At 40.1% G+C, this 27120-nt stretch overlaps 1 protein-coding gene across 3 annotated transcripts; it reads right to left on the bottom strand.

Annotated features, from left to right (window-relative positions):
* Nucleotides 1-1121: 1121 nt before the first annotated feature.
* fubp3 (far upstream element (FUSE) binding protein 3) lies at nt 1122-25224 on the bottom strand. Of its 3 annotated transcripts, none has more exons than XM_041960392.1 (19): nt 25115-25224; nt 19629-19740; nt 16546-16576; nt 15678-15727; nt 15452-15523; nt 14111-14168; nt 13719-13881; nt 11251-11349; nt 10934-11038; nt 10739-10841; nt 9812-9912; nt 9315-9444; nt 5094-5254; nt 4749-4822; nt 4519-4595; nt 4019-4075; nt 3698-3748; nt 3454-3581; nt 1122-2803 (listed from the first exon to the last, which is right to left on the bottom strand). In XM_041960392.1, the coding sequence occupies exons 1-19, from the start codon at nt 25208-25210 to the stop codon at nt 2795-2797; spliced, it is 1677 nt and encodes a 558-aa protein (XP_041816326.1). In that variant the 5' UTR covers nt 25211-25224; the 3' UTR covers nt 1122-2794. The 3 variants fall into 3 exon arrangements, with proteins under 3 accessions (XP_041816326.1, XP_041816325.1, XP_041816327.1); XM_041960391.1 differs by having other exon boundaries at nt 16546-16579; XM_041960393.1 differs by lacking the exon at nt 4019-4075 and having other exon boundaries at nt 16546-16579.
* Nucleotides 25225-27120: the final 1896 nt, after the last annotated feature.

A 27120-nucleotide genomic window follows, 5' to 3' on the forward strand; every position in this document is an offset into this window, starting at 1 on the left:
TAACACCAACTGGTCATAAGGGTTCATGAGGGTTCAAAAGCTGCAACATCAAATAAACCCTGGAGGAGAAAAGGGTGTTTAAGCATGGTCTTTACTGATAATCATCGTGCCTCTCAACCTCAGTCTGCGAATGATCCGGGAACAACTAAATTATTAGACGGCCACAAAGGACCACCAGGTCAGAAGTGTCCTCAGGGACGGCGCGTTAAAAAAAAAAAAAAAAAAAAGGGAAGAGGATCAAAATCAAGGGCTGGATTTGGAAACAGCTGCACAGCATCAATGCAGGGGCCGATATGGGGCCGTGCAGGGTCCACTGTGGCAGGGGTCCTCCTGCTGAGTGCAAAGATGTGCAGTGACAAAGCTGGAGGGGCTCTGGAGGGGGTGGAGAGGAACATCTCACCGGACAGGAGCCTGAGGGGCGACATGCTGCTGCTGGACGGTTAACATGTGCATGAGGGAGAGGATGAAGTGCCTCATGGATTGTTTAGGGAGCAGTGAGACGTGGAGCTGAAGGAAGTCGACAGAGACTGAAATTTTGTCATGAAACACACTATAACTTAACGAGTGCGGCAAGTATCACAACAAAAACAGATCCACATTCAGATGCTGATACCAGAGAGATGTAAAAGTCTGATGTTACAGATGTTTAAGACTGTGCTTATATACCAAAATCCCCCATACTTTCAGATGTAAAAAATGACATGTCATTTGAGGCAAGGGTATGAGCTGCCTGACTTCAACAACATTATTTGCTCTTTTAATCCACAAAAACAGCCAAATTTTCAACATTTTTCTTCATCAGAATATTGCAAACAGCTGATAGATTTGTACCAAGACTTCAGCCACAAAACGAAGCATCCAATAATGAACTTCTCTACCGATTTTAATCTGAAAACCAGTAACAACTTGTTTAAAATATTGCAGCACGAGATAGATTTACAATTGTACATCTTTCACCATGCAGAAATAATTTCTATTAAGAAGAGTTCACCAACACATTTCTCTTTATGTGTACTTAACAGTTACAACTACATTAAAACTGACTGGGAAGTGTAGCAGTAGAAAAGTGTTGCCGTTAACATGAAGAACTTGTAACGATAGTATAACTCAGCCACAAGAGAGGCTTGCGGAAAGTTTATTTGAGTTTGAGAACTGGCAGTAGACTATAGAAAATATATATTTTCTGCTTATAAAACATGAAAACATACAGTTGGCCTACATATCCTCCATGTATCACCTGTTAGTATATACACAGTTATCCTCTCAGAGTTTCTTACTATCAGAGTACAACAAAATACATCCAAAATGCTTATAATGATGTCAAACAGAAAATCAGCTTAACAAGTACACAATAAAGGTAGTCTGGATCTTTTTAATACATGGTTAACTGTACACTTAAGGAAAACAAAAAACACCATAATTAGACATTTTGAAATTATATCCCTTTTCATTACGAAATGACGTTAATACCAGAATCATTTTTCCATAATGAGCATCATTTATACCTTTTATATTAGTTCACACAAAGAAATAAAAAATTAATTAAAAAGTTATTAGCATTGGACTGAGTCCAACTCCCCACTGAGTCCACAGCGAGGGCTCAGTGGGGCGTTAGTGAACTGGGAGGTACCAAATAAGACAAGTTTTTGATCATAATACTTAAAACATAAAAATACTACATTAATTATTACACAGGTAGAAGTACAGAGGCTTAGCAGTCTTGAATAGTTCAGGTACAGAACATACACAAAAATCTACCACTTCTTATTTTTCTTCATAACAAGATGCAACATCAAATTTCAAATCACACATTCACAATCTTTGAACATTTTCAGTATGAAAACAAAACAGAAAAAGAGGGACAATTTTCCTGCTACACTGATCACAGGAAAAAATATTTTTTATATAAGTATATATATATGAAACATATATATTTTAAATTAACAGTCAAATATATGAGCATATATACATAGTTTTACAAGGTAGCAAAGGCAAAAAAGCTATTTGCAACATCCCCCTAAATCCTATCATATCAGATAATTGTAATAAATTATCCATGACATTTTCATTTGAAAAAAGAAAAACACATCTTAAAACTACAAGTTAAAAGTCTGTCAAAATATTAGAGAACCCATCTTTGTTTCAAAAGTGAAATAAGATATTGCACCTTTTTTTAAACCAGAGTACAATAAAATGACAATGAAAAACAGCATACAATGCACAACAGGAATTAAATTAGACTATTGCCACTGGCTGACATTAATCCTTATTTTTAAGCCTTGTAACAAAAATACATTTCCTGTAACAAAACATCACAGTTTCATTTCACTGAATTATGTAAAAGGAAAACATTTTAACACACACTTTTAAACATCTTTTGACATATGACAGGCGGTATTCAAGACTGCTAAGCACATAACCAAGGTTTCATTTCAACATAACTAGAAAAAATAGATCATATTGCCGTGTGAAATGTTACAACTTTTGGGTTCATTTTGGCGGTACAATCTGAGTCAAAGACAGGAAAATATAGAAAAACGAAACAGCTCTCTCAAGTCCAAAAAGGGATCTCAGATACTGTCTATCCAAAATAACAGTGTACACAAGCATTTAGTAACAAATAAATGTTCCTGATTTTAGAAATATTACTTTTTATCATATAAGTCATTCTACAGCTAGTGTTTCTCACTAAGAAAAAAAGTCTTCAAGGCGTTGCAAATCTAGAACCCCCTCTCTTAAAAAAGGGTTGTTTTCATCCTCTCAGTGATTCAAGTCTTTCACCTGGGCGTCTTCTCTAATGATCCTGCAGAATAAAACCAGTTCGTTAACGTTTCTCACAGTGTTTTCACACTTCACAGCCGATCTCAGTGGTGCCTTTCATATATTTAAAGACAACTGAAAAAGTCTATATTTGCTTAATGCCAAAAAAATCCCATGAAAAGGCCAAAATGAACAATGAATTAATCCCACTAAAATCGCTATTGTTGTCCAAAACAGTTAAAAACACATTAATGAGATGGGACGTCGCCATTACCATGAACCTGTGCATGTGTACTGTAGTTAAGAGTATTTATGTTAGCAGGATGCATGTGGGAGTGACAAAATACAGAATCAAATGTGTATTAATACTTAGGTGAAAACAGTTAGGGGCTGCAACCAACCATCATTTTCATGATGTTCTGATCATTTTCTATAGTTGCTTTCTCTATTAAAAAAAAAAAAAAAAAAGGTCAGCTCTACACCTGTTTCACTAACATTTGCTCAAAGTTACAGTGTATTTGTGACCCGTTTAGTCAGTTCAGGCTGACTACTGAAGTCTTGGCATAGAAGTTAGAAAGTATCGAGAGACAGACAATAACACATGGTTGTTTTGGTCTTTTTTTTCATGGGATCTGTTGGCAAAAAAAAAAAAAAACAGAAAAAACACCATCCTCATCCTCATTTGTGTCTCACCTGCAGACCCGGGGCTTGTGTCTGCTGTGCGCCCTGGTTAAAGTAGGCCATCGGCTGTCTGTAGAAGTCAACCCAGGCGTTGTAGTCAGGATTAGAGGTCTGCTGAGATGCAGGACCAGCTGTCTGGCCTGAACAGGAGGGAAAAGGAAAACAAGAGTGAGGAAGAAAACTCTGAAGGTTTGATCTGAAACTCCCTGTTTAATCTGCAATGTGCTCATAAAAAAACTGGTCCACAAGTACTCACCCCAGGCTTTGTTGTATTCAGGAGCAGTGCTCTGGGCTTGGTTTTGCTGACCTGTAAACAAACAGAAGAAAATGCATAAGTTAAAATATTAAATGATTTAAATGTGTAAGTCTAAAATCTAAAAGACAGCTTCTTCCACTCTAAGCGGGGTTTTTCGACTGAAGTTTCAAGCAGGATTTCTGCATATAATCTTTCCAACATGTGAGTAAATGCATGATTTCATCAGCGCAAACAACAAAGTGTGCATAAGAAGACCGAAAATTATAACGTGGGCGTTGAGATGGTTGTTAAAATATCCTGTTCTTTCTGAATGACACTTGCCTAGCTTTTTATAATACTGCTCCCAGTCCATCTGGCCCGTCTGGGATCCATTGTGACCTGAAACCAGACACAGATAACACCAGAGTTACTGAGAGTGGGCTTTGCTTTTTTCCCCTTTTCACCTTCTGCTCTCATCTGCAATTCCGTTTCCTAATGATTTCCATCGACAGCAAATTTAAAATATGTCCGTACAGGAAAGAGGCGGTTAGCCACAGGGAACGTAACCATCTCAGCCCAGCCTATAGAAGACTTTGAAAGCAGAGCCAGGCTAGTTTTATCACTGATTCAGAGTCAAATTTATGGACGATGGAATAAATTCAGACGTGAAAACTTTATATATTCTTTTGTTCCCTCATTGACTCAGGCACTGACTGCAATTATGTAGATGGGAAAGGATCAGATTTCTTGATTTGTTGTGTTTTTATATCTCAATCTGGTTGGGTATCCTAAGCAGCGTTCTGTCCAGAAAACCTAGAAGAGTTCTTACTGCTTTTACTTACTGTGCTCCTGTTGGCCTTGGGGCTGCCATATCTGAAAAGTTGTACCCCATCCTCCAGTCATGAACGTCTGAGGCCCACTTAAAAAAACAAGACAATTTAATGTGAGTAATTAACCTAGCAATCACTTTCTGACTTAAGACGCTGTGCAGAGCTTTATCAGCACGTTTGACCAGTAATACATGAAAATTAGCGCAAAATGTGACATGCTGAAGAGCAAAATTGAACCATACTGTTGTGGAGGAGTGGTTGGTCCTTGGTTGTAGGGATTCATACCGAAGCTGCTGTTGCCCCCCATTCCTGGGCCCTAGAGCACAGAGAGGGAAGAGGAGGTGAGTGAGAGACCACACTTGTGTTTAAAGGGAGCCAACAGGCAAGGTCAGAGGGCAGGGCTGGGCGCTGATGCACTCCATTAAGTCCATTTGATGGATTCTTCATGTTTAACCTCTGGTGACATCCTGCTGGCCACCAGGACCACAGCAGCCTACCTCACCCAGCAGCTCTCCACATTGACATGTGCGCTCATGAATATCAGGCCAGACAATAGCGCTTTGGGGGGGCACACCCAGACCACCTACCCCAATTCTCTCATCGATCAGCTGGCGGGCCTTTTCCAACTGCTGAGGGGTGCCTCGGATGGAGAAGATGCGCACGTTGGGGTCGGTGTTGGGCGGCGGGTTTCTCTGTAGCTCCACGTGGGCACGAGACTGCTCTTTGATGTTCTTGATGGTTTCACCTCCTGGAAAAACATCGAGTAACATGAAATATTTAAACTAGTGCTGCAGCTAAAACTTATGTCTGATATTGATTAATCTGCTGATAATCATTGGTCTAAAAAGTAAAAAAAAATAAGAAAGTCGAAAAATATGGAAAATAAGATCCAGACCGAGGTGGTCAAATTTGTTGTCTTAATTGAACAATTGTCCAAAACCTACAGATATTTCTTTAACTATCTCACGCACATGCACACTGACTCACATTTCAGAACCTGGAAGCAGGCGACGTTTGATGAAAATGTCTTCAACGATTATCGAAACAGTTGCCAGACTAATCGATTAATCTACTACTGTAACCCCTGAAGAAGACAAGCAGCATCTGAAGCCCTCTCTTCTCCCACCTTTCCAATCTCAGAATTTGTGGAGTCTGCTTTCTACAATTTTGGCAACTTCCCAAAACCAAAAATCCGACAATCTTAATGTAGAAGTGAGAAAGAGAGCAGGGTCTTCTCTGCAAAGCCTTCTGTCCCGACATGTATTTAGGTGTGAAACACCATGACAGACAGTCTGAAAACGTGCACCATCATTCATGTATTTAAATGATATCGAGGCAGCTTTTCACTCCACCTTTTATGTCCCTTCAGAACAACTATTAACACTTCTGATTTCCACCATGTTCCGACAACATGTCGCATGAACTACTTCCTGACAAGAAAACCTGTGCCTGAAACATTAACACCTAACATCAGCCAAACACTATCATTTGATGTAATTACAGTTAAATGTAATGGATATAGTGTCATATTGTCAATGCACAGTATTTTGGATGCCAAGGGTGTGATCACACAACTGTCTTAAATTGTCTGAAGACTTAAGTCATTAATTTGGGACCCTTTCTCGTCTCCCTTCACCAGAATCTTGTTGACTCACTTGGCTTAAAGTGGTGTGATAGTCCTACCTAAGACGCTGGCATGTGTCTCACCACTTATCTACCATTCTGTGGTAACATCCATGCAAATCAGGAAACAAAAGGAGACATCTCCTGCACACCTCCCCCTCCTCTGCATCAGATGCCAGCTTTCCGACGTGTGGGGAAAGCAATTACACCAGCAGGGAGAAATGAAACATAGCTGGCAGGAGAAAAGGGCCAAAATTGAAGCGTATCCTCCTTCTGGGATATCGTTTGTCTCTTTTACCCTTTTCATTCTTGACTCTGTGTTGTCCTCTGATGAGAGGAGGGAGTGAGCGGGGGGCATATTGCTGCCCCCCCCCTCCACCCCGTCTTCACAATGCCCATCTGAACGAAAAAGGCTGAGGGTGCTTCCCGGGGGGACACCAGGGCTGTCCCAACATCAATTACACATTTGTTCACTTGTGGCTGACACTCTGATGACCCTGGCTGACCTCCGAATGAAAACGCTCATCAAAAACCTCTCCCCTCCCGTAGCCTATTCCTTGCTGCCAACAGACTGCACATGGGCCATTAACCCATTGTCAACCAAATGAAACTTCTGCCTTAATGAAGCCATTATGAGCTCTTCTAGTCAGACAGCAGAGAGCAATGAAGACCCTGACTATTCATTTCATGGACTGGGCTGTAGTGAGGACAGATAATACGGGCCTTATTAATGAGACTGGTTTAGTGAGCTGGAGAAAAGGAGGGGATACAAAAGTGCAACTGGTGACAGCATTCAAGGCAAAGCCAAGGGACTGGTTAGCTGCTGGTGGGGAAAAACTCTCAGGCCATGACATTGCATGAATGCGTAACATGGATATTTCTAATACAACAGCAGCTTTATATCAAACTAGTGCTGGGGGCAGTCTGAAATCAATATCATGTTCAAAAGAGTATTTTTAGAATATCAGTAAAGTCATGTTTAGTAGCTGCACCAAATTCAATTTGGTTCCTCTTAATTGTTTTCTACCAATAACAAACAGACTAAAGGGAAAAGTCTAGGCAGGGTGTTTTTGTTTTGATTGCGTGTAGATGTTAACTGGGTTAATTAAGTGCTCTCATAAGTTCGCTCTCAAGCTGAAATGATCAGCTGATTAATCAATTTGTTGAAACATGAATCGTCAGTCCGTCTATCCATTAGTTACACCCGCATAACCTTTAGGAGGGTCACGGGAGCCGATGCCGGCTGACACTGGGCGAGAGGCGGGGTGCACTCAGGACAAACTGTCGGTCAATCACATGCAGAGACACAACCATTCACCATCAACCGAACAAGTCTCTCAGTCTCATGTGATGGTAAACTGTGATGGTTTTGGGACTTTTGACACATTAAGAAATGTTAAGATGTTACATTGAAAGCATTTTTCATTTGACATTTTTTTGAGGAAAACAATTAAACAAGTCTGTCTCCAAGTATACTAGCAAAGCTTCAAGAAAAAGTGGCTGGATTTATACAGAACTTTTATCCAGTTACACATACACACCACACACACGGCACTGAGCAACAGCTGCAAATGACATACTAGGAAAATGAATGAAAACTCTGATGAAATGTAAAGTTTAAATTTCATCTGTGTAAAACAATAACCTCACCAACTCTTTTCTTTCTTCTTTTTAATTACAATTTAAATTCATTTGGTGACTTAATTTTGTAAACAATAACCATATATCATCACAACATGATTCCACGTGATTCCACATAGAATAACATTGACGAAAAAATGAAAATCAATTTGCATTTTATTCACTTTTTGTTGACCATCGCAAGACCATCACTTAGTCACTTTCACTTAAATAAAAACTGTATTCATATAAAGAGTGTAGATTTATTAACCTGACACATGAGAAACCAAGTTACGGTAATGTTAGGGTGAGGTTAGAGTCCATGTTAACAGCCAGCAACATGACATTCTGAATCATCATAAGCAGAGTGTGAAAATACATTCTTTAAGTGTTAATTTTAACTGGACCTTAAGTTGTTATTTCTTTGTCAGAGCTTCCAAACAAGCAAATTTCAACTGAGCAAATGCCATGTGACTGAAAGCCCTGGAAAACCTAGTAAGTGGACCTTAAAGTTAAAAAATGTTTAGGTCAAAAATCATTGGAAAAGTTGTAGCTTGTTATGACTCTTCCACTGAATTCACGCCTGTAGTGATGTCTGAGCAGGTTGGTGGGTGGTTTGATTCATCAAGCTGTGAGTGTGTGTGAGTGAGTGTAGGGGGTCAAAACAGAGGGGCAATGGGCTGCATATGGCATCGTAAAGATATTAATCACCGCACCCTTTAAGGGACGGCTGACAGCACCCAGACCCACCGCCATCTCCACCATACTGGCCCACTTCATATGCTAATGCACAGAGAGGGGGACGCAACGCCCAGGTTTATTTGTTTCCCTCGCCCCACTACATGCACAAAAGCCACTTGACATTTCTATTGCCATGTTTTTATCTTAGGTAAAGAGGCCCCCTCCGACCCCGCCCACCACTGCACGCGCGCACACACACACACACCAAGGGGACATGCATGCACACACACTACACACACTCACAGCTTCTTCCAATGCAATGGTCAATGACTTTTAAATAGCTGGCAATAGAGTGGGCATGAATAGCCAATAAGCTAATTCCTCCTATTCATTCCCTCGCTGCACTCTATTGGACTGAAAGACCCTCATTAGATGCCAGGCAGCCTTCCACATGATTGAGGGCTGTTATTATGCACCTTTAACAATTAATGTCACATTACACGCATTATCCCCGTCATTAAGCCCTTAGTGAAACCAATGAATGCCACTTGTGCTGTATACATGAGCCCTGGAGGGAGAATAGGAGGGTGGTCACTCACCCCCTTCTTCTCATCAGTTTCACGCAGTGGCAGAACACCAAACGGCATTCAGTTATTAAAAGGGAAAAGGCAATCTGGTGAGTCGGATATACTCTTATTAAGACTGCTCATATTGATGAACTCTATTATTTTTATATTGTGGAAGACAACCTCACAGCAAGAAGGCAATTAAACCAGGCGCATTCACGCTTTCCAGCAACTTTCAAATGCAAGCTAGTAAAATCACCGGGGGTTTTACAGCATCAACAGGTGTTACAGATCAACCAATCAAAACTTGCTCTTTACCTTTGCCGATCACTAGTCCACACTTGTCAGCAGGTACTGCATATGTCACCTCCTGCAGCCCTCCAGGTCCTCCAATGTTACAGTCACCTCGCCCGCGACGTCCCATTATGCCTCCAAAGCCATCTCGCTCCTACAGGAAGTAAACCAGGAGAAAAAAAAGTCAATAATAGAGGGAATGTTTGCCAACATGGCAAAGAAAAAACAAAAAATGCAGTGTTAAAATGTTGTTAATGCTGCTATAATTAGTACAGTACTGTAATTAATTAGCTCCCTAAATTTAAATTTAGAGTTTCTCATTTGATGGATAATTAACATTGACTCTCTCAATTGTTTTTTTTTTAATCCTGTCAAGAAACATGTGCAAGTAGATTCAATTTCTGCAAAAGTGATAGTTATGTTGGGTTGAACACATTTTGTCATGGCTATACTTATTGCTGCTCTGTTTTCCAGACAAATTAACTGGATGTAAACATAAGGGAAAACGCAGAAGCACATACCTGAGCAGTTTGAACCAGTTCATTGATGAGGTGGACCGCATGGTGGCAGTGATCGGGCTGGCCCATCACTTGAGCAACTCGGTCAGGACTGACTCCATCATCTGGACGACAAATACACAGGGCACGAAAAAATCTTTAACTGCTCTGAGATTGAATACGCATTTACTTTTGACTGCTTTAATACAAGTCAGCAAGTAAAAGGAGCAAAAGTGTGGTGGTATTTCTGAACTGTAGTTGCTTGCAGGTTTGGATTTCACAGCTGAAGTGAGTAGTGAATAAGTAGGAAAAAATGCTGATGATTGGACTGGAATAAATAGCACTCTGTCCATGAATTCTGATGATTGTGAAGCTCTGCCTGGAGCTCAGTTGCTCTACACTTTCTATCAGCCATCAAGTACTTAGATTTCACCAAGACCACCAGAGAAGAAAGTCTACGTCAAACCTGTTGCTATTCCCAGACCAACGGCACAATATCTATCTTCCGTGCAGATACATGCAAAGTGTTATCAGGTATCCCGCAGTCCCAACAGTGCATGTTTTGATTATAGTTGCGCATCTAAATCACATTTCACAACTGTATTTATGTTCATTCATTCACTGATTTTTGTAAGCAGATGGCTTGCAGCGGAGATTTTTCTTAGAGGTGCATTACTGAAAAGTTGTTTTTTCTTCAACTTCATTAATGTTATGTTGACTATCAACAATCTCCGTTGGCCTCAGAAACTTGTAAGAGAAACACAAGCGGCCAATCAGTTCTTATGGTCCCCGTGTGGCACTGCAGTAGCCGCCACAGTGTAGTTGTATTTATGAGGAGTGGTTACATGCATAGTCTCTGTAACCCCTTAATGCACAGCTATAAAACCAGCTTTAGAGATTACCCATTTCTCCTTGACTTGATTGCCAGCATCAGGTCTTGTCTTATCTTACCTTGTTTGAACTGGATCCTGACCCCTGCATCATTCTGAATCTTCTTGATCATCTCTCCGTTCCTGCCGATGATGATGCCGACAGCAAATCTGGGCACAACCACCTGGACGATGAAGAAAGAGATTAATTCAGAAAAGAATACAAAAAAATCTCATATGAATCAGGAAAATCACAGAAAAGAAAAAAAGCTCTTACATCCAGACTGCTTCCCCCCATTTTGGATCCGAAGTCTGCCCTGCCAACCCTGAAGTCTCCTTGGTCCTTGTCACGGATGAGCTTCACCACAAGTTCACGGGCTTGCTATAAAAGACACACCAAAATCTTTAGGAAGAAAAATAACGTTTGAACAAAGAATGCTGCATGGGAAGCATAACAAAAACCCGACTGAAGTTCCCTCAATAAAAACAAAGAGGTTTCCAAATGTCTGAGTGGAAGACTGAAGGCATAAAATGTGTAAAATTGAGAGTAAACTAGAAAGATAGCAGGACACACTGAGCTCCTCTGAGACTGACCTGCACTTTGTGGGGATCCCCAGTGATTCTCAGGGGCTTGTCTGCTCCAGTGGGCATGGGGTCATCCTGAATCATTATCATCTGCACTCCTGTTCTCTCCTGCAGGGGTACAATCAGACAGGGGCAGACACACACAGCAAAGAGTTACCTGGGGCCCAAACGACTACCCACTCTGAAAGGTGAAAATTCTGCCGCATCTCTGAAGAGCTGTTTTTATGTAATCTTGGCGAATTATAGCAGCAGGTGAATACCTATGGAGGAATGATATTTCAAGCAATCTGAAATATTTATCGTATCAATGTGTCATGAAAATAAATTGGAGACAGTTTGAGCGGATTAAGTTTTCAAAAAGCCAGGAATGATAAAAATCAAAATTTTTCATGTGAGTGCTAAATATCATTAATTCTGTGAACCCCACAACCTGCTGGCAGGTTGGAAAATCATGTTTCCATGTGAGCACATAGTACATGTGAAACTGGTGAAAAAAGCCAAAATCACAACATTTATTATAGCCACAACAGAAATCATCATCAGATTTCCAAATGAATGAATCGTGTTCTAATAACACCAAATCGAACCTTAAAATTGTGATATTTCACTAAGATCACTTTATTCTACATGCCTTATTTAAAATTTTGCCAAAACGCAACCTTTGCACAAATCAGTACCTGTAAAAAAAATTAATTTCTGCAGTCTTCAGCTCCACTGGAAGGCCTTGAATGACTATTCAAAGCTAAGACATAGTAGCATTTTTGCGACTGCTTTGTCTTTTGTTTAGTAATAGAAATACAGCTTACAGTTTGTCTTTTTAAGGATTTATGGCATTACAACTATGTCATACTACACAAAAGACATCTGAAGTGTGCAAGCAGATTGTGTTTTGAAGGGATTTAATCAATGCTGTTATTATTCCTACAGTTTTCCAAAATCAAGATGAAGTCCTTATTTTTTAAGTCTTTTGAATCGTTTCAGATCACATCCCCACATATTTAACGGCAAAACAAAGAACAACAACAAAAAAAAAAAATATATATATATATATATATAGCGCAGCACTAGCTTCTAGCTTTTAGCAGTACTAGCTTCTAGCTAGCAGCACGTCACTGTGTCTTCTAGTGTTCGCTAACTCAAACCATGCTGTTTCCTCAAAATACCATGGTTACAGGCCCGCTGACTAGAATTCATTCATTTTGAGGAAAGTGGTATCTGTCACAGCTCCAGATTATGCAAGGCATTATGTACTGGACTGCTTCGGCAACTACAAGGATGGTGATAATGATGATAGGCTTCAATTCTCTCCTCGACTCTTATCGCTATTCCTGTCAGTGTACACTGTCAAGATAGCAGAAACTAACCTTACACCTCCTGCCGTTTGAGGGGTTTGATTGAATTGAGGCTATCTATCTTGGCTTCATGTAATTATCGTTGTTTGCCAAGACACGTCCACTTTTCAACATTCAAATCAAATTTCTCCCAGCGTTATGTCCAGCCTGTTGATGCTGTTTCACTCAAAAATACGTCATCATATGGAAAATGGATACTTTCGAAATGCTGTTTCCTCTGGACCTTTTTACGCTCTAATCTGTTATTTTATCTAACAAAGTATTATTTAAAGAGCAGCAACAGCAATGCTGGGTGTCCAGCTTAGCATGCGACTTCCTCGGTTGTGATCGAAACAATTACTGCTTAAATAAAGTATTTATGTCTACAGACTGGCGAGTGCATAACAGATATTTGAGAGCACAAGTTTTACCCAGGAAGTTTAGGCAGTGCATTTGTTGTTTTTCAGGACTAGCATGCTGGTCGGCTTTGCCCGGTTAGTCAGGTTGGTCAAGCTCCTGTAGTGTCGCTGCCATCTAAACGGCAAATACAAATGAGACCAGAGCTGGAGAAAACTCTCCAATTTAGATGCATTAGACACTGTATGGGAGTATTACGGTTTCCAGGTTAGTTACAGCGAAAACGGACAAAGATTTGTAATAATGTGTGCCAAATTCAGTAGTACACCTGTTTTTTCACTGTGTCAGTTACATGTTCAACCAACATTTAGGGAAAATATAAGTACAGGATTGAACTGAACAGGTGACCAGTAATAAAGGGACATCTGGCAGGAGTCGCCCCTGCAAACATCAACACAGAAAGCAACGAGAAATGTCAGATCTGCTTATCTCATCCCCTGGTTTTTTAAAGTACTGATAAAGAACCTGATTCCTAGTAATTCAGAGTCAGTTCCAAATCAAAATTGAGTTTTAGGGGTTTAACTTTTAATTTACTTTGTACTGCCAAGGATGTGGTTTAAATAACTGGGTTCAACTGCACTATTAAACCTGCTGCTCAGTAGACAGCTGGTGAGAGGGCATGTCTACATTCGCAACAATGAAGAGCAAAAATGAACAGCACAAAGTAAGGATGACAAATGCCCAATTGTACTGTAAATGCTATACATTCAGTGCAGTCTACTATCAGACCTGCAGTTGTTTGATGGTCTCTCCTCCTTTGCCGATGACCAGGCCAACTTTGTTGGCAGGGATGAGGATCTGTTGGATTGAGCTGTTGCCGTCCATGTCACTGTGGAAGCCAGGGCCATACCGACACTGCTCCACAATCTCACTCAACAGCCTCTTGGCCTGCCTGTGGGGGTGGAGTGAGGTCCGAGAAACACATTTGTTACAGACTCTTACACAAAAACGTCTCTCTTTGTCAAATGTGAAAGAGGTGTTCAGGTGATTCAGTGACTGATTAAGAGGAGATGTGAAAAGGGATTTGAGTTCATGCCCTCTGTGTCACAACAATGGGGCACACTTTCCAAATGCCCTGTGCAGTTTCAGTAAATCTGTCAAAGTTGAGAGGTGAGACTTACTCAATGTTCTCTGGGCTCCCAGTCAGCGTGCAGGGCCTGTCCAACATGCCTCCACTGTCTATAAAGAAACAAAGCACAACAATTAAAGATACAACGCATTTTCACTTGAGTAGTCAATAGTCTACTTACATGCTTTCACCCTCAAACTTATAAGAAATATTTATATCACAAGGGAAAATATATAATGCATTTTAAGATGACTGGCTACAAACTAGTTGCGATGACACAAAATCGCGCTCGTACATACATGTCTTAAACTCAGATTTAAGGGCAACAGATGGATGTTAAAGCAGCCTTCTGGTGTCAAACTCTGCATGTGTATCATGCTGCACACTGAAGGTCAAACATCCAAGTGAAGGAACAATAACAATGTTTTGGTGTTTATAAAAAAAAAAAAAAGGCATTTGAAGCCTTACAGCCTTTAGCTGTCAGAGTCCACCAAAAGAGTCCAAACCAAAAAAACTTACTTTAACAAAAAAAAGGAAGACTGTAGACTGAAGACTGTACTCTAATACAAATAAAACATTTATTTTAAACTAAGAATCAAGGTACCAGATGTTTGTGACAAAGGTGGCCTTTTAACTCTGAGGCATGAAACATACTATCAAAGTGTCAACATTTCATTTAACGTTTTTTTCTTTCAAAAAGGCAATTATTGTTCAACAGAGTGTTTTCAACACAACCTATAGGATGCATTTTAATGGAAACATTCAGCTGTTGCCCAACCGGCCTGCTTGTGCAATCTTAAAGCAAACAGTAACCAGACTGGTACGACGCACTGTCTCTTGTACAAGACTGTACAGGTAAGAACACTGCCAAAAGGGTACGCCTAGAAAGTGCAGTACAAAGACCAAAACCTTTTCTGTGGGATTGCCTTATTGAGGTTGTGAAATTTCTGCAGTTTCACATGCACGCAAGTATCCACATAAGAATATTGCTTAGGAACCTGGTGAGTTAGTTATATGAAGGGCTTTGTGAAATGTAATGCTAACCCTTTAAGTTACGCTGTTTAGCATTTATAGGTGTTGAAGCCCATCCCAGCTGACACTGAGCAAGAGGAGGGGTACACCCTGGAAAGTCACACCTTCAAACCTTATAAATGTTGAATTGAATGACTTAAGTGTTGCCAACATAGTTGTCAAATCCTTCTATGAAATGTATTATTTTTGAAATGGGAAACAGTAAAAATTTACTACTCTACTGTTGCTGTCATTATAATTCATGGTTCAAGCCTCTTAGTTAAAACATGTTTCTGGCCTCTGAGGCAATTGATATACTGTAAATTCGCACTTAATTCAGCAGAAACAGGGGGCTTAGAAAATGTGTTTAGTCAGAACTTACCTGACGCAATCTGGATCTTACAACCTGATTCCAGCTGAATTCTTGAGATCTGCTCTCCTCCTTTTCCAATGACTATGAAGGCAGGGGAGAGAAAAGGGCAGTTTTAAGCCTTTTTGATTTTAGACAGGGGTCCCAAGCAGTGACCCAAAAACTGAGTAGAATGCCAATACTGATGATTGCATGTCAACCATTAATACTGACTATAATGAACAGAAGGGCTACTTACTGAATCCCACCATCTTATCAGGCACTTTGAAGTCTTCTGTTGCAAGAGCCCTGGGAGAGATTAGGACACAATCAATAACTCTGGCAGACAAAAGAAAATGAAATCAAAAGACATCTACAACTAGACTACCTTCTCTCTAAACTAACATGAGCGTGTAAAAAATGAGTTGAAATGATGGCTGCAACTAGTGATTACATTCATTACTTCATGAAAATATTGAGAAATGCCCAACACAAAATGCTTAATTCATATTACTTCTTTTATTCTGATACAATTTTGAAAACAAATTCATTATCCAAGTTATTTTTGCTGGTTCGAACTTCTGAAATGTGAAGACTTGTTACTTTCTTGGCTTTCTATCATGCTGAAATTAATATCTTTTGGTTGGTCAGACAAAGTACATGTCAACTTCTACTCTGATAAACTATAACCAACATTTTTAACACTTTCTCTGATATTTCACAGACCAAATAGAATAGAGAGTCCCTATGACTATATGACCCTACCCAGTAAAGGAAAAAAGGTTGATTGCAGCCACATTTTTAAAAAACTGCCAGCTAACTTAACCCAAATTCACCAACAGTGAGAGCATACAGTTCATATATCTGATGCCAAATCAACAAAATCCAAACAAGCCAACAAAATTGGGCCGGCAAAACTTTGTACTTCTAGTCCAGGTGGACTGCGAAGCCATATAGAGGACGAAACAAAACTGCATTGCAGCGAGAACATGATGCATTGTTACCCAGTGGAATCAAGCCATTAGGGATCTCAAGACTACTTAACTGAGTTACAGAGTAAATACTGGGAAAACATGCAAAGTGCATTAAAATGTAGAAAAACAGAAATGTGAGTATGCTCTGCTCACCTTTGATGTACCATTGCACCGAGGTGGTTCCCTACTGAGAGAAGTGAGAGGAAAGCAAACCAATTAACACACGAGAAATAATCTGAGATCATGGTTAAAAATGAACACTTTAAAATGTCTGATCAGCTAAGTGACAGCTGATGAAGCAACAGAATGAAAAAGAGTGAGTCAGGGCTGGAGGGGACGGAAGCAGATGGATAATGTCCCGCCAGTCCTTCGTGTTCCGTGTCTGACCCACAGCGGGGGACTTTCACCAGCATGGTAATCAGGTCTGTGTTTTGAGTGAGTGTTTCAATCAGAGACGTTCAGAGAGAGAGAGGCAGCAGTCGGGTCAGTGGCTGCTGGTCATGAATTGAATTTTGACAGGTAGCACCGAGCAAGGGCCCTGCAGGGTCAGTGGAGGATGTGCTGCCATGGACGTGAACACCTGAGTTGATATCTAGCAGCTTCAATCAATTTTATGGCTGTTTGCTCCGATTTCACTTCTTCTGGAAATGCACAGGGGTTAACGCTTGAGAATGGAACAGCTATGAATATAAAACAGGAGGTGAATTCACACAAGGACAAGGCTGCAAGATAAAATGTGAATGCCTTGAGTCCATTTGGATACTTGTGCAGTTGATAATTAAACGCAGAGAGCCAACCGCAGTGCTACACAGATAACATTTCTGATATTTGCCACATACTGTGGGACAACCTTGACTGAGAAAAACTCGGGACAAATTGTTGCCAACAATAACAGTCCGTCAAACAAACGTAAACCAGAATTGCATACAATTTATCTATCCATGCATTCAGGGCTCAACTATCATACAAACAACTGTGACAAGATAAGAGGAGGACGGTATAAATGAATAGTGTTTCCACTTCATGCATATGAAATAGATCAAAATCCATGAAATGTGTGTAAGACACAGCACAACAGAATGACACTTTTTTCACTACACTGCAGTGTGTCATACTTCATACACAATACAAACGTGAAAATACAAAAACCATGTCTCTGCTGACACACACAAACACACACTTGTTTGGTACCGGCCTGCAGATCATTCCAGGACTAAGGACTGTAATAGAAAAGACTTGCTTGGTCAGTCTCTGATCTGCTAGAAGACACTTAAAACTGAAGCCTTTTGTGAAAGCTAAGATTATGAGCGATTTGCAAAAATAAACTTATCTTAAGTGGGTAGGAAATTTGCCTGAAATTATATTGGTATGTTGGTATGTGTGTCTGTCAGTGTTGTGTAGCAGCGGCATGCCTACTTTTAACTACGTTTCTCTGTGGTGGGGCGGTAGTTGCTGTTTTCTGAATCAAATAGCTTTTCAGTAACACAGCTCTTTTATTAATCAAGTAGCACAGTAGCCACATTTCCCAAGCATTTCTGAAGCTCAAACACAGCTGAGCTTTCAGCCACATGTTTGGTGTGTCTCCCACATGTGGCAGACTCCAAACAGGATTTCTTATGGTCAGCAACAGCTTTCTTTTCACCACTCTCCCATAAAGGCCAGATTTGTGGAGTACACAACTAATAGTTGACCTCTTGGTTGCTTCGCTGAATGCTCTCCTCGCCTGGTCTGTCAGTTTAGGGTAGATCTGCTGCCATATTCTATTCTCTAATGATGGATTTAGTTGTGCTCCCTGAGATATTCAATGCTTTACACTGAGATTAAATGGCACACAGGCGGATTCTTTTTAACTCATTTAGTGACTTGTGAAGGGAAGGAGTTGCACCCAATTTTTGTAAGGGTTTCATAGCAAGGGAGAGTGAACACATACACACTCAACACTTTTCAAATTTTTATGTGTATTTTATGTCAAGACAGACAGACAGACAGAGACATAGAGACATAGAGACACAGAGACAGACAGACAGACACACAACGAAGACATGAAGTGTTCCCAAGCCCATGTATGAATTTCCTTCATAAAATCATATGTTCACAAAGTGGTGAATCTCGCTCCATCCTTGCTTGTGAACGACTGAGCCTTTCCAGGATGCTCTTTTCAAAGCCAATCATGATACTATCACCTGTTACCACTGAACCTGTTTACCTGTGGAATGTTCCAAACAGGTATTTTTGGAGCATTCCACAAATTTCCCAGTCTGTTGTTGCTCCTGTCCCAACTTGTTTGAAACGTGTTGCTGCATCAAATTGAGAATAAGTAGATATTTACAAAAATCAATGAAGCTGATGAGATAAAATTTGTACCGTTTTCAATTGAGTATATGTAAAAACTACGATCACATTCTCTTTTATTAATGTTTGACACGGCATCCTAAGATTTTTGGAGTCAGCGTTGTACATTATTTTGGAACATGACCGCTGTATTGCTACAGTTTAGCTCGTGATTGTCGTGACAATTGTTTGCTAAAACTTCTTTTGAGCATGAATACATTTTCGCAACGTTACAGCAGCTTGGTTCCAGACCTAAGGGTCAGATGTCCGATTTTTTTTATAATCTTTAGCCTGGTTTTGTGTTCATTAGCGCTTTCCCTGCTTCGTAGGCAAGAGTAAGCCTGAAGATGGGATCTTGGTGTGTCTGAGATTGACACAGCTGAACAGGCTGCATGATGAGATACAGAAATGACTGTTCAACTGGCACATTTTCACGACCGGCATGAAAAACATTGAAAGGTAACTGCTCAAACCAACCACTGCCGCAGCTTTCGTCTCGACATAAAATGACGATGATTATGTCACTCGCTGTTGACTGGGTAGGGAAAAATACCAACCCATCTCAAATTGAAATGGCAACATGTCAGATTTCATAATGAAGTGAAATGAAATGGCAATTTAGTCTGATTTTGAGGCTAGACTTTATAAGATGGCTGGAGCAAAACTTGACATAAAGGAACAAAAACACAGTTTGCAGAAGACGGGCACTTAGAGCATTTCCTTTCTATACTGAGGGAAAAACACATTGAGAGCTTTTATATAGCAGGGTGGTGTTTTTATGAAGGTGTCTACATACCTGTTCGGCAGGATAAAAGATTATGAGTGTTTGTCAACATCTACCAATATATCAGACCATTCTGCAGAACTATGGTACGTACACTATGTGTGTATAACTGAAGGCTTACCTCCATTGTCTAGTGAACGTTTCTGGCCTCCGAAGCCATAGAGGGAGGGGTCTATGACCGCAGAGGAACTGTTCATGTTGGGCATCTGGTCTCCTCCCATCTTGGCGGCCATCTGGAGACACAACAGCAAGACAGATGGAATAAAGGTGAAAAGTAGATATGTGATGAAATTCTCTTTGAACATACATTTCCTTTCCAACACAACATCTTGGACAACCAATCATGATGTGTGTGACACATTTGCTTTTCTTCTTGTCTTCTTAAAAGCATCACGTTTGCTGTGAAGTTGGGCCTTGACAAAGCCATCTGTTGTGGGGAGCGTTATCTTTTTGACAGCAGCTGAAAACTGCACTTTGTACAACACTACAGCAGCTTGAGGAAGCCTGTTACAGTTCTTGTTGAGACTATTGGTGGTGGTGTTGTCCTTGAAGCATCCGTCATGTGCCAGCTCTCACTGACTCACCTAACCCTTTTATGCTTTCACCGACAAATGACACAGATCACGACACAAGCCAACCTCTCAACAGACTGGATTTGCCAGTAAATGAGTTTCACGGAAGTAACAAGAGGCATGGCAGCTACCTAAAACAATTCCACAAAAAAAACATTTCTGGCTCCTTATTGAAACCTAAAGTGTAGGCTGTCAACTTCTGTAGAAGCAGTAAGATTTGTGTGTATGTGCAAAGACAGACAAAGGATAAAAACATCAGGGATGGCCAAATCCCACATTTACCATCAGAACTGTGCCACAGTGATCCAAGCACTGTTTTTAATTGCCTTGTTGAAATGTTTTATCTGGAAAATAGATGGATGAATTTAGTGCAGAGTGGAACCAAAGAGGTCCTGATTACATTTTATGGTAATTTTACCAGCGGTAATTTGTGTAGTCTGGCCCAAGGAAGGATCACTGTACATTTTTTCGCCCGCCCAAGCAGAGTACATTTCTCTACATATTTCTCCTTTTGTAATGGAAAGTGTCCAACCCCTGCACACAACTTCAAGAAGAGTGCACTTACTTGCATTACAGCGTAGCTAAAACCCAATCCATGCCCATGACCACCTAAAGTAGATGCCCGTGTTCTGCGGTGATCGACATGTAAATCTTCAGTTACACTGCATGAGAGCGGCAACAGCACTTTCCACTCTCTGTTAATCTGCCACCTCTCCTTCCATACAAAAGTATAGCATTTCAGAAAATTACACTAAATTGACATCTGTGCCTGACTGGAATTTTTTTTTCACAATATGAAAATACAGTGACGGCAATTAGAGTCTTCCATCACCTTCAGGGATGATTATCTACTTCAGAGCCCACCAGTGGAGGAGAGACGGGTGCAATGGAAATAAGGAGGCAGAAAAGGAAGCAGGTGTGGGGTTGCTGTTTTCCATGACATTGCTAAAGCTACATATGACAAGCAGCCTAAAAGTAATTTTAGATGAAGGCAATATTCAAGAAAATGCTCAAACTTTGTGTGATATCAGTGTTTCTCTGAGTTTTGTTTCACTAAAGCTGGGCAGGTACCCGAGAAGCATCTCACCAATCACCAGCCTGTTTTGTCAGCTGTGTGCATAACAGCGTGGGTGTACATTGTCATAGTTTTGACAGTACTTAGACTAAAATTTGTTTTGTTTTGTTTTTATTGAGTTTTGTAGCCCAGATTTGTTCCAAGTCATAAGGGGAAATTGCTACTGCAACATAAATATTAACTTTACACTTTTTTATTGCTTGTTTAGTGAGATGCAAAAAATATTTCCTTCAGCAAATACTGAGTATATCATGAACACTATGATTCAAGCACAGGCATCTGTACAGTATTTGGGGAACTGCCACAGATGCAGCTCAGTGCGAAGGAGCACTGACTGCTGGAAAGCACATTGTCCATGTAAAACCTGATATATTTAATCCACATCTTTTTCTGTCTTTTTCAGCCCTCTGTTCTCACTAAGCCTGATTTTTTTTCCCCCTCAACTAAAAACTGAGCTTTTCTAAAAATCTCCAAAGTGGATAAATCTTAAAATGCCAGCTTTGTGTTTTAGTATGTATGAAAAGAAAACAGTGTTTGCAAAACTAGGGTTGAATGCAAAAAAAAAAAACTACAATTACAATTACAATTACAAAATTACAATTGTGACATGAGCCACACACATTTTAGTGGGAATGGTAACATTCAACACATTTAATTTTAATTGAAAAAACATAGAAATGATCATGTGATTTTTGCATGGATCGATACGAAACAAGCATGTTCCCTTGCGTCTGGAGAATATGATTTGTAGGCCACGGCATCACTGTACAATGGTGTGTTGTGACATATTTCACCTTTATCAAAAAAATTGCAACTCCTACAATTTGAATGTTGCACTTGGTCATATTGCAATTTTGAAAGCATTTTGGTAAATTATGCAACACAACAACTTAAGTCTGCCCAGCCACAGGTGGGGGGCTGAGCGGTAAGCACTGCACAGCTTTTGTCATTGCCCTGTAGTTATGTTGATTTAGTTAGACATTGCAATTAAAGACATTATGATTTTATCAGCATCACAGCACAGCAGCTTGGGAATGACTGCTGGTTAACATGAACTATTTATGAGCTGTGATAAAATCACAATGTTTTATTTGTTCCCATGTCAGACAACATGCTTTCTATATTTCTGTATACAGAAAAATGTGTGAATTTGAACAACTCAATGGTGATTTTGATTATTGTGTTAAAAACAAGGTAAAGGTGATCACAGAGAGGGGATGAATAAAGGGTTAACGGGCTGAGACTAGGCACACTATCCAGGTTTTTGTTTTGTTTTTTGTTCGATTGTGTTGGGTCACTAAGTCTTAACAGAAACCTGAGTGCACTACATATAATCAAGGATGCATGTGCATGTGCATGCACATAAACATATTGCTACAGAGGTGTCCTGCAGTAGTCAGGACCGGTTCACAGTCATGCAGTCTGCTGGATTTTGTAGCAAACTGTCAGGTACAAACTGTGTATCCTGCAGTAGAAACCCTTCGATGTCCACTGAGGCCTCTGGGTAAACACCACTGTGGACTGGACTGGTCTCCAAGACTAACTCACTTCTTGAATGCAATCTTTGCTGAGTGAATACGTAACAGGGAAAAAAAAAGACCTTTAACATTCAGTCAGATTTCATACTTTAAGCCTTAAAATATGCACCTAAATGTTGGATTTGTCTAAAAATAAAGCAAATTAAATCCTGTGACATGCGGTCACATGGGAATGAAAGTATGTATAGTTTATATTTAGGGTGCAAGAACACCTCGTCCATTGGGTGCTGTGGCACAACTGTTTCGTCAGTGATCTAAACTGTTCATGATTCTGACTTTTACTAAATTAGGTTTTCATATTTAACAAGAAGAATTAGTGTTTATGTTTTTATTTATATTCAAAGGGTTTATATTCATGGTAATGTTTAGGATCAAAATTGGTACATTTAATATACTGGTGACTGGCATTTTGAAAAAAATAACAGACCAGAAGGGGCAAGCAGAAGGAGGCAAAATGCAATAATTAACAAATGGGAGGCCTACTGCAAAGGTCAACGTCAGGGGAGTTGGGCTAATGAGTTAATGGACGTTTACACAGTTGTGTGCTTTGCTTTTGTTTGAGCTGATAACTGTTTAAAAGAAACAAACAAAAAAATAAAACAGCACTTAACATGAATTGCATTGCAGAGCATTTTTAGCTTGTGCAACTTCAAGATTTAAACGCCACTTTCACTGGCTGCTCTGAATACGCAACAGCAGGTGACAGCTGGAACTGCCGCATCTGTGAGAACTAACACCACATACACAAATTGTAAAGAAGCAAGACCTCCACTTCCCATCTCTCAAACTTATTTCACATTGATGTCATATGATAACCAAGGGGGGGGGGGGAGTATATATGGGCACTCACATGCTAACTCACTGGAACACCCAAATCCACAATTTAACATCAGCCACAAACAAAATGTGGCTGACAAAAATATCTTTTTATAAATGTGATTCATTATGTTTATCTACAAACAACAGCTTCTATGACCTCCTGATGATGACGCAAGAGAGGTTGACGCCTACAGTCAAATCCCTTATGCCCTACTTCTTGTTGCTGCTAAGAGGCCAATGTGAAATGCTTCTCTCTCTGCGGTAGTTGTAGTGTTAGTTTTATCAAATCAGAGATATTATGAACAAGGTGTGAGCACACATATGAAAAAGTGGAGAGGGTGTATGGAGGGCTTTAAAAGCATCATGACTACATTTATGGACATGTCATGTATTTATCTGGGTGTACTGAAAATGTGACCGTATTTATTGATGTGCATTAAACTCTGTATCTGTTATGCAGTATATTATCTACAAACAAATCAAGGGATTAACACATGCACACTATTTGTTTATACCTACATTATAATCTACACAGGGGAAAGCTCAACTAGTAACTGTATGACTAAAGTCCAATTTACACACTATTAACTGCAGTCAGTGGTAATCTTCTATTACAACACAAAGACAGCTTTACTTTTGAACCAACTTAATGGTAGCCTACCACAGTGTCCCTCTCTGCCACAGGCACTATTTGAAATTAGGCAATATCAGTTAAACAGGAGAGCAGAAAAAGCAGGCTGTATTTTAAATTATTTTTTAGGTATTTCCAGGCATGGAAAAATCCATGTGTGCTCAACAGGAGGAGAGAAGGGGGGCTTATTTGAACAGATGACGTTACATTACATGGCCTTTCTCCAACGCTGCCTGTTAGGACACATAGTACCACACATGCTAGCTAGCACCAGCACAACTAGCTTACTCGAATGTATTATTATGTGCAAGATACGCTAAGCTAGTAACAAGCACACGCTTATTGTAAAGTCAAAGCAGGGGAATAAGGGAGTTTATACGTTAGTACTGCATGTGATTAGTGACAGTGTGTCTATTAAACTGGACCAACAACCAGTTATACTTAAGCTAAAGGGGACTTCAAAACTAGCAAGCTAACTTTATGAGAGCGTGTCAGACAGTCCGGTTCTTCAGGCTTCATGTCTGAACTAAATAACGTTATTAGCTTTTGTTACGTTATGGGTCAAGCTTCAGGGTATCAAACTTGTGGTAGTAAGTTAGCAAGCTAAGCTAACGGCAACTTCTGTGACTTGACAACAGGTTGCTGTGTGTCGGCTTAACTTCCTAAAGTTACACAAACTTGGACATTATAAAAGGCCTTCGTGTTTTGCGTGAGACACGACTTGTGTGGTCGTTTGGACAGTTTTGACACTGTTATTTAACGCGTCTTCTGTCCCGTGTAAACTCTAATCTGTCCCCTCAGCTACGCTGCCTCGGCTATTTAATGTTAGCTTGCTAGCTTGCTGGGTGCATGAGGAGTGTTTGTAGTAGGGGGTCCGGGGTACCCCGACCAAAGTCCTGTCCTGCTCCACATGCAAACACGCTGTTTGTCGTCCGAAACCACTACATTTGTGTTCGCTGAAGAGCATTTTACCTGTCGGACCCGGCGTATCGTGTCTGCGAAGTCATCTTTCGTTCCGGGCTGAGCCACCGAGGCCTGTCCCTGAACCAGCTCCGCCATCATCATCATCCGCCTCGGCAGCTGAGAGCCTCACTTAAAAAAAAAAAAAAAACAGCACACGTGCCAAGCCAAAGCTCCGCGAGCCAGATGATCTCGCGAGTTGATGGAAGACCACATAGTGTCAGGAGAAACATCATTACCACAACTAACCAGGATATTTTTTTGTAGCATACAACATATAAGATAACATAATAATTTACAATTATCTATATTCTGATGATTTAATTTTTTTTTTATCTTTTTGAAATGTATTTGATTGATATAATAAATACATTTTTGCATACATTTTGAGTCATTCAATAAAATTGTGGAAAATGCTTGTCAGTTTCCCAGAGCCCAACGTGATATCTTTAAATGTTTCAAAGATGTTCAGTTTACAGCGTTATAAAACAGAGAACAAGCGGATAAACCTCACTTAGGAGAAGCTGGAACCAGAGAACGTTTGACATTTTTACTTTGGTAAAGTAACCCCCTCAACCTAACCCTTAATCAAACATCAACAGCAGCTGGCAATTTATCAGTTTATCATATATGTCATTTATAAATGTTCTTCTTTGTATGTGGAAACATGCTTGGCCAATTAAGATGGTTCTGATTTGGATATAATTCGGCCTAAATTGCTAAACTCCCCATGCACAGAAATACAGTCACTGAAATACTGAAACACAGCAAAACAAGATGTATAAATGAAACAAAACAAACTGGAAAACATCAGCAAACTTTAGTTTTAGCTGTCAGAGATGTATGAACTGCCACCCTTTAGTAATCTGTTAATCTTCATACTAACTTTATTTCTGGATTTACTGATAGTCCCTACAAAAAGCGTTTGCTATAAATTAAAAGCAAACAGAGAACCCTAACATACATCTTACAGCTCCCTCTACAGAGCCACATGGGTGTTTTAAACTGACTTTTGCTATCTATTAGTCCTAACATTGCAGTCTATCTTGACAGGATCAAAAAAATATTCCCATCTGACACAACAAAATGAACATTGAGGAATATTGGTTTTCTCCCTTGCTGCACATGTGGAAACATCTATTGTTGCACATCTGGAAAATGCCAGCAGCCAGACAGAAGAAAGTAAAATTGCTGCAAATTTCCAAACTGTTTATGCAAAATAGTTCCTGCTCCATAAATTGTATCCCAACCTCAATGAGCATTGTCGACCAGGAAGGACTGAAATGAATGTGTGGTCCAGCAGTGTTAGAAACAGCTCAAATTTATTTAAGAGTTTGCTTGATAAACATTTTCTTCTGCACAAATGCATCGTAGTATTGTCATAGTAGTCGTGGTGCCTGGAATCTAGTTATATTAATGGCTCAAATCTGTCAGATCTCTTATGTCCAAAAAATTTATTTTAGGCCATGAAAGTTAGCAGCATAAGAGGAAATGCAGCCTGAAGCTTATGATAAATTTGGTAACATATGCGCTGTTTCTTAACACTTAAATGTTTCCCACTATGGTTACTTATATGCAACATGCTCACACAGCTGCTTGAACAGGCGTGATTGACCACGAATCTGAGACAAGCAGATCGGCGTGCTGTGTCTTACAGACATCCGTGCAGATATCAATTTCCCCGCCTTGTCAGCCCCTGGGCATGTTATCACCTCCAAAAAAGAAGCAGAGAAATTAAGTGGGAGCTGAAGGCTGTTCCCAGACCAGCACCTCTAAATGAAGACCTCCAATTTAGCATGACTGAAGTATGATCCCGGCCCTGGCCCTAACATATTGCTACCATGTGCCGTCCAATGTATTCAGGGTGGCTGGGAAATGATTTCAGGGCTCTGGTATCAAAGGGTAAGTCAGGTGGTGGTCCTCATATACGGCCAGATGATGCATACATGAGCGTGGACGCAAGAGCGCGCACACACATAGATAGTTATTATGAATTCATCCCAGATCTGGTCAAACAG

The sequence above is a fragment of the Chelmon rostratus genome, chromosome 19 (genome assembly GCF_017976325.1).
Source record: "Chelmon rostratus isolate fCheRos1 chromosome 19, fCheRos1.pri, whole genome shotgun sequence".
Classification (NCBI taxonomy): Eukaryota; Metazoa; Chordata; class Actinopteri; order Chaetodontiformes; family Chaetodontidae; genus Chelmon; species Chelmon rostratus.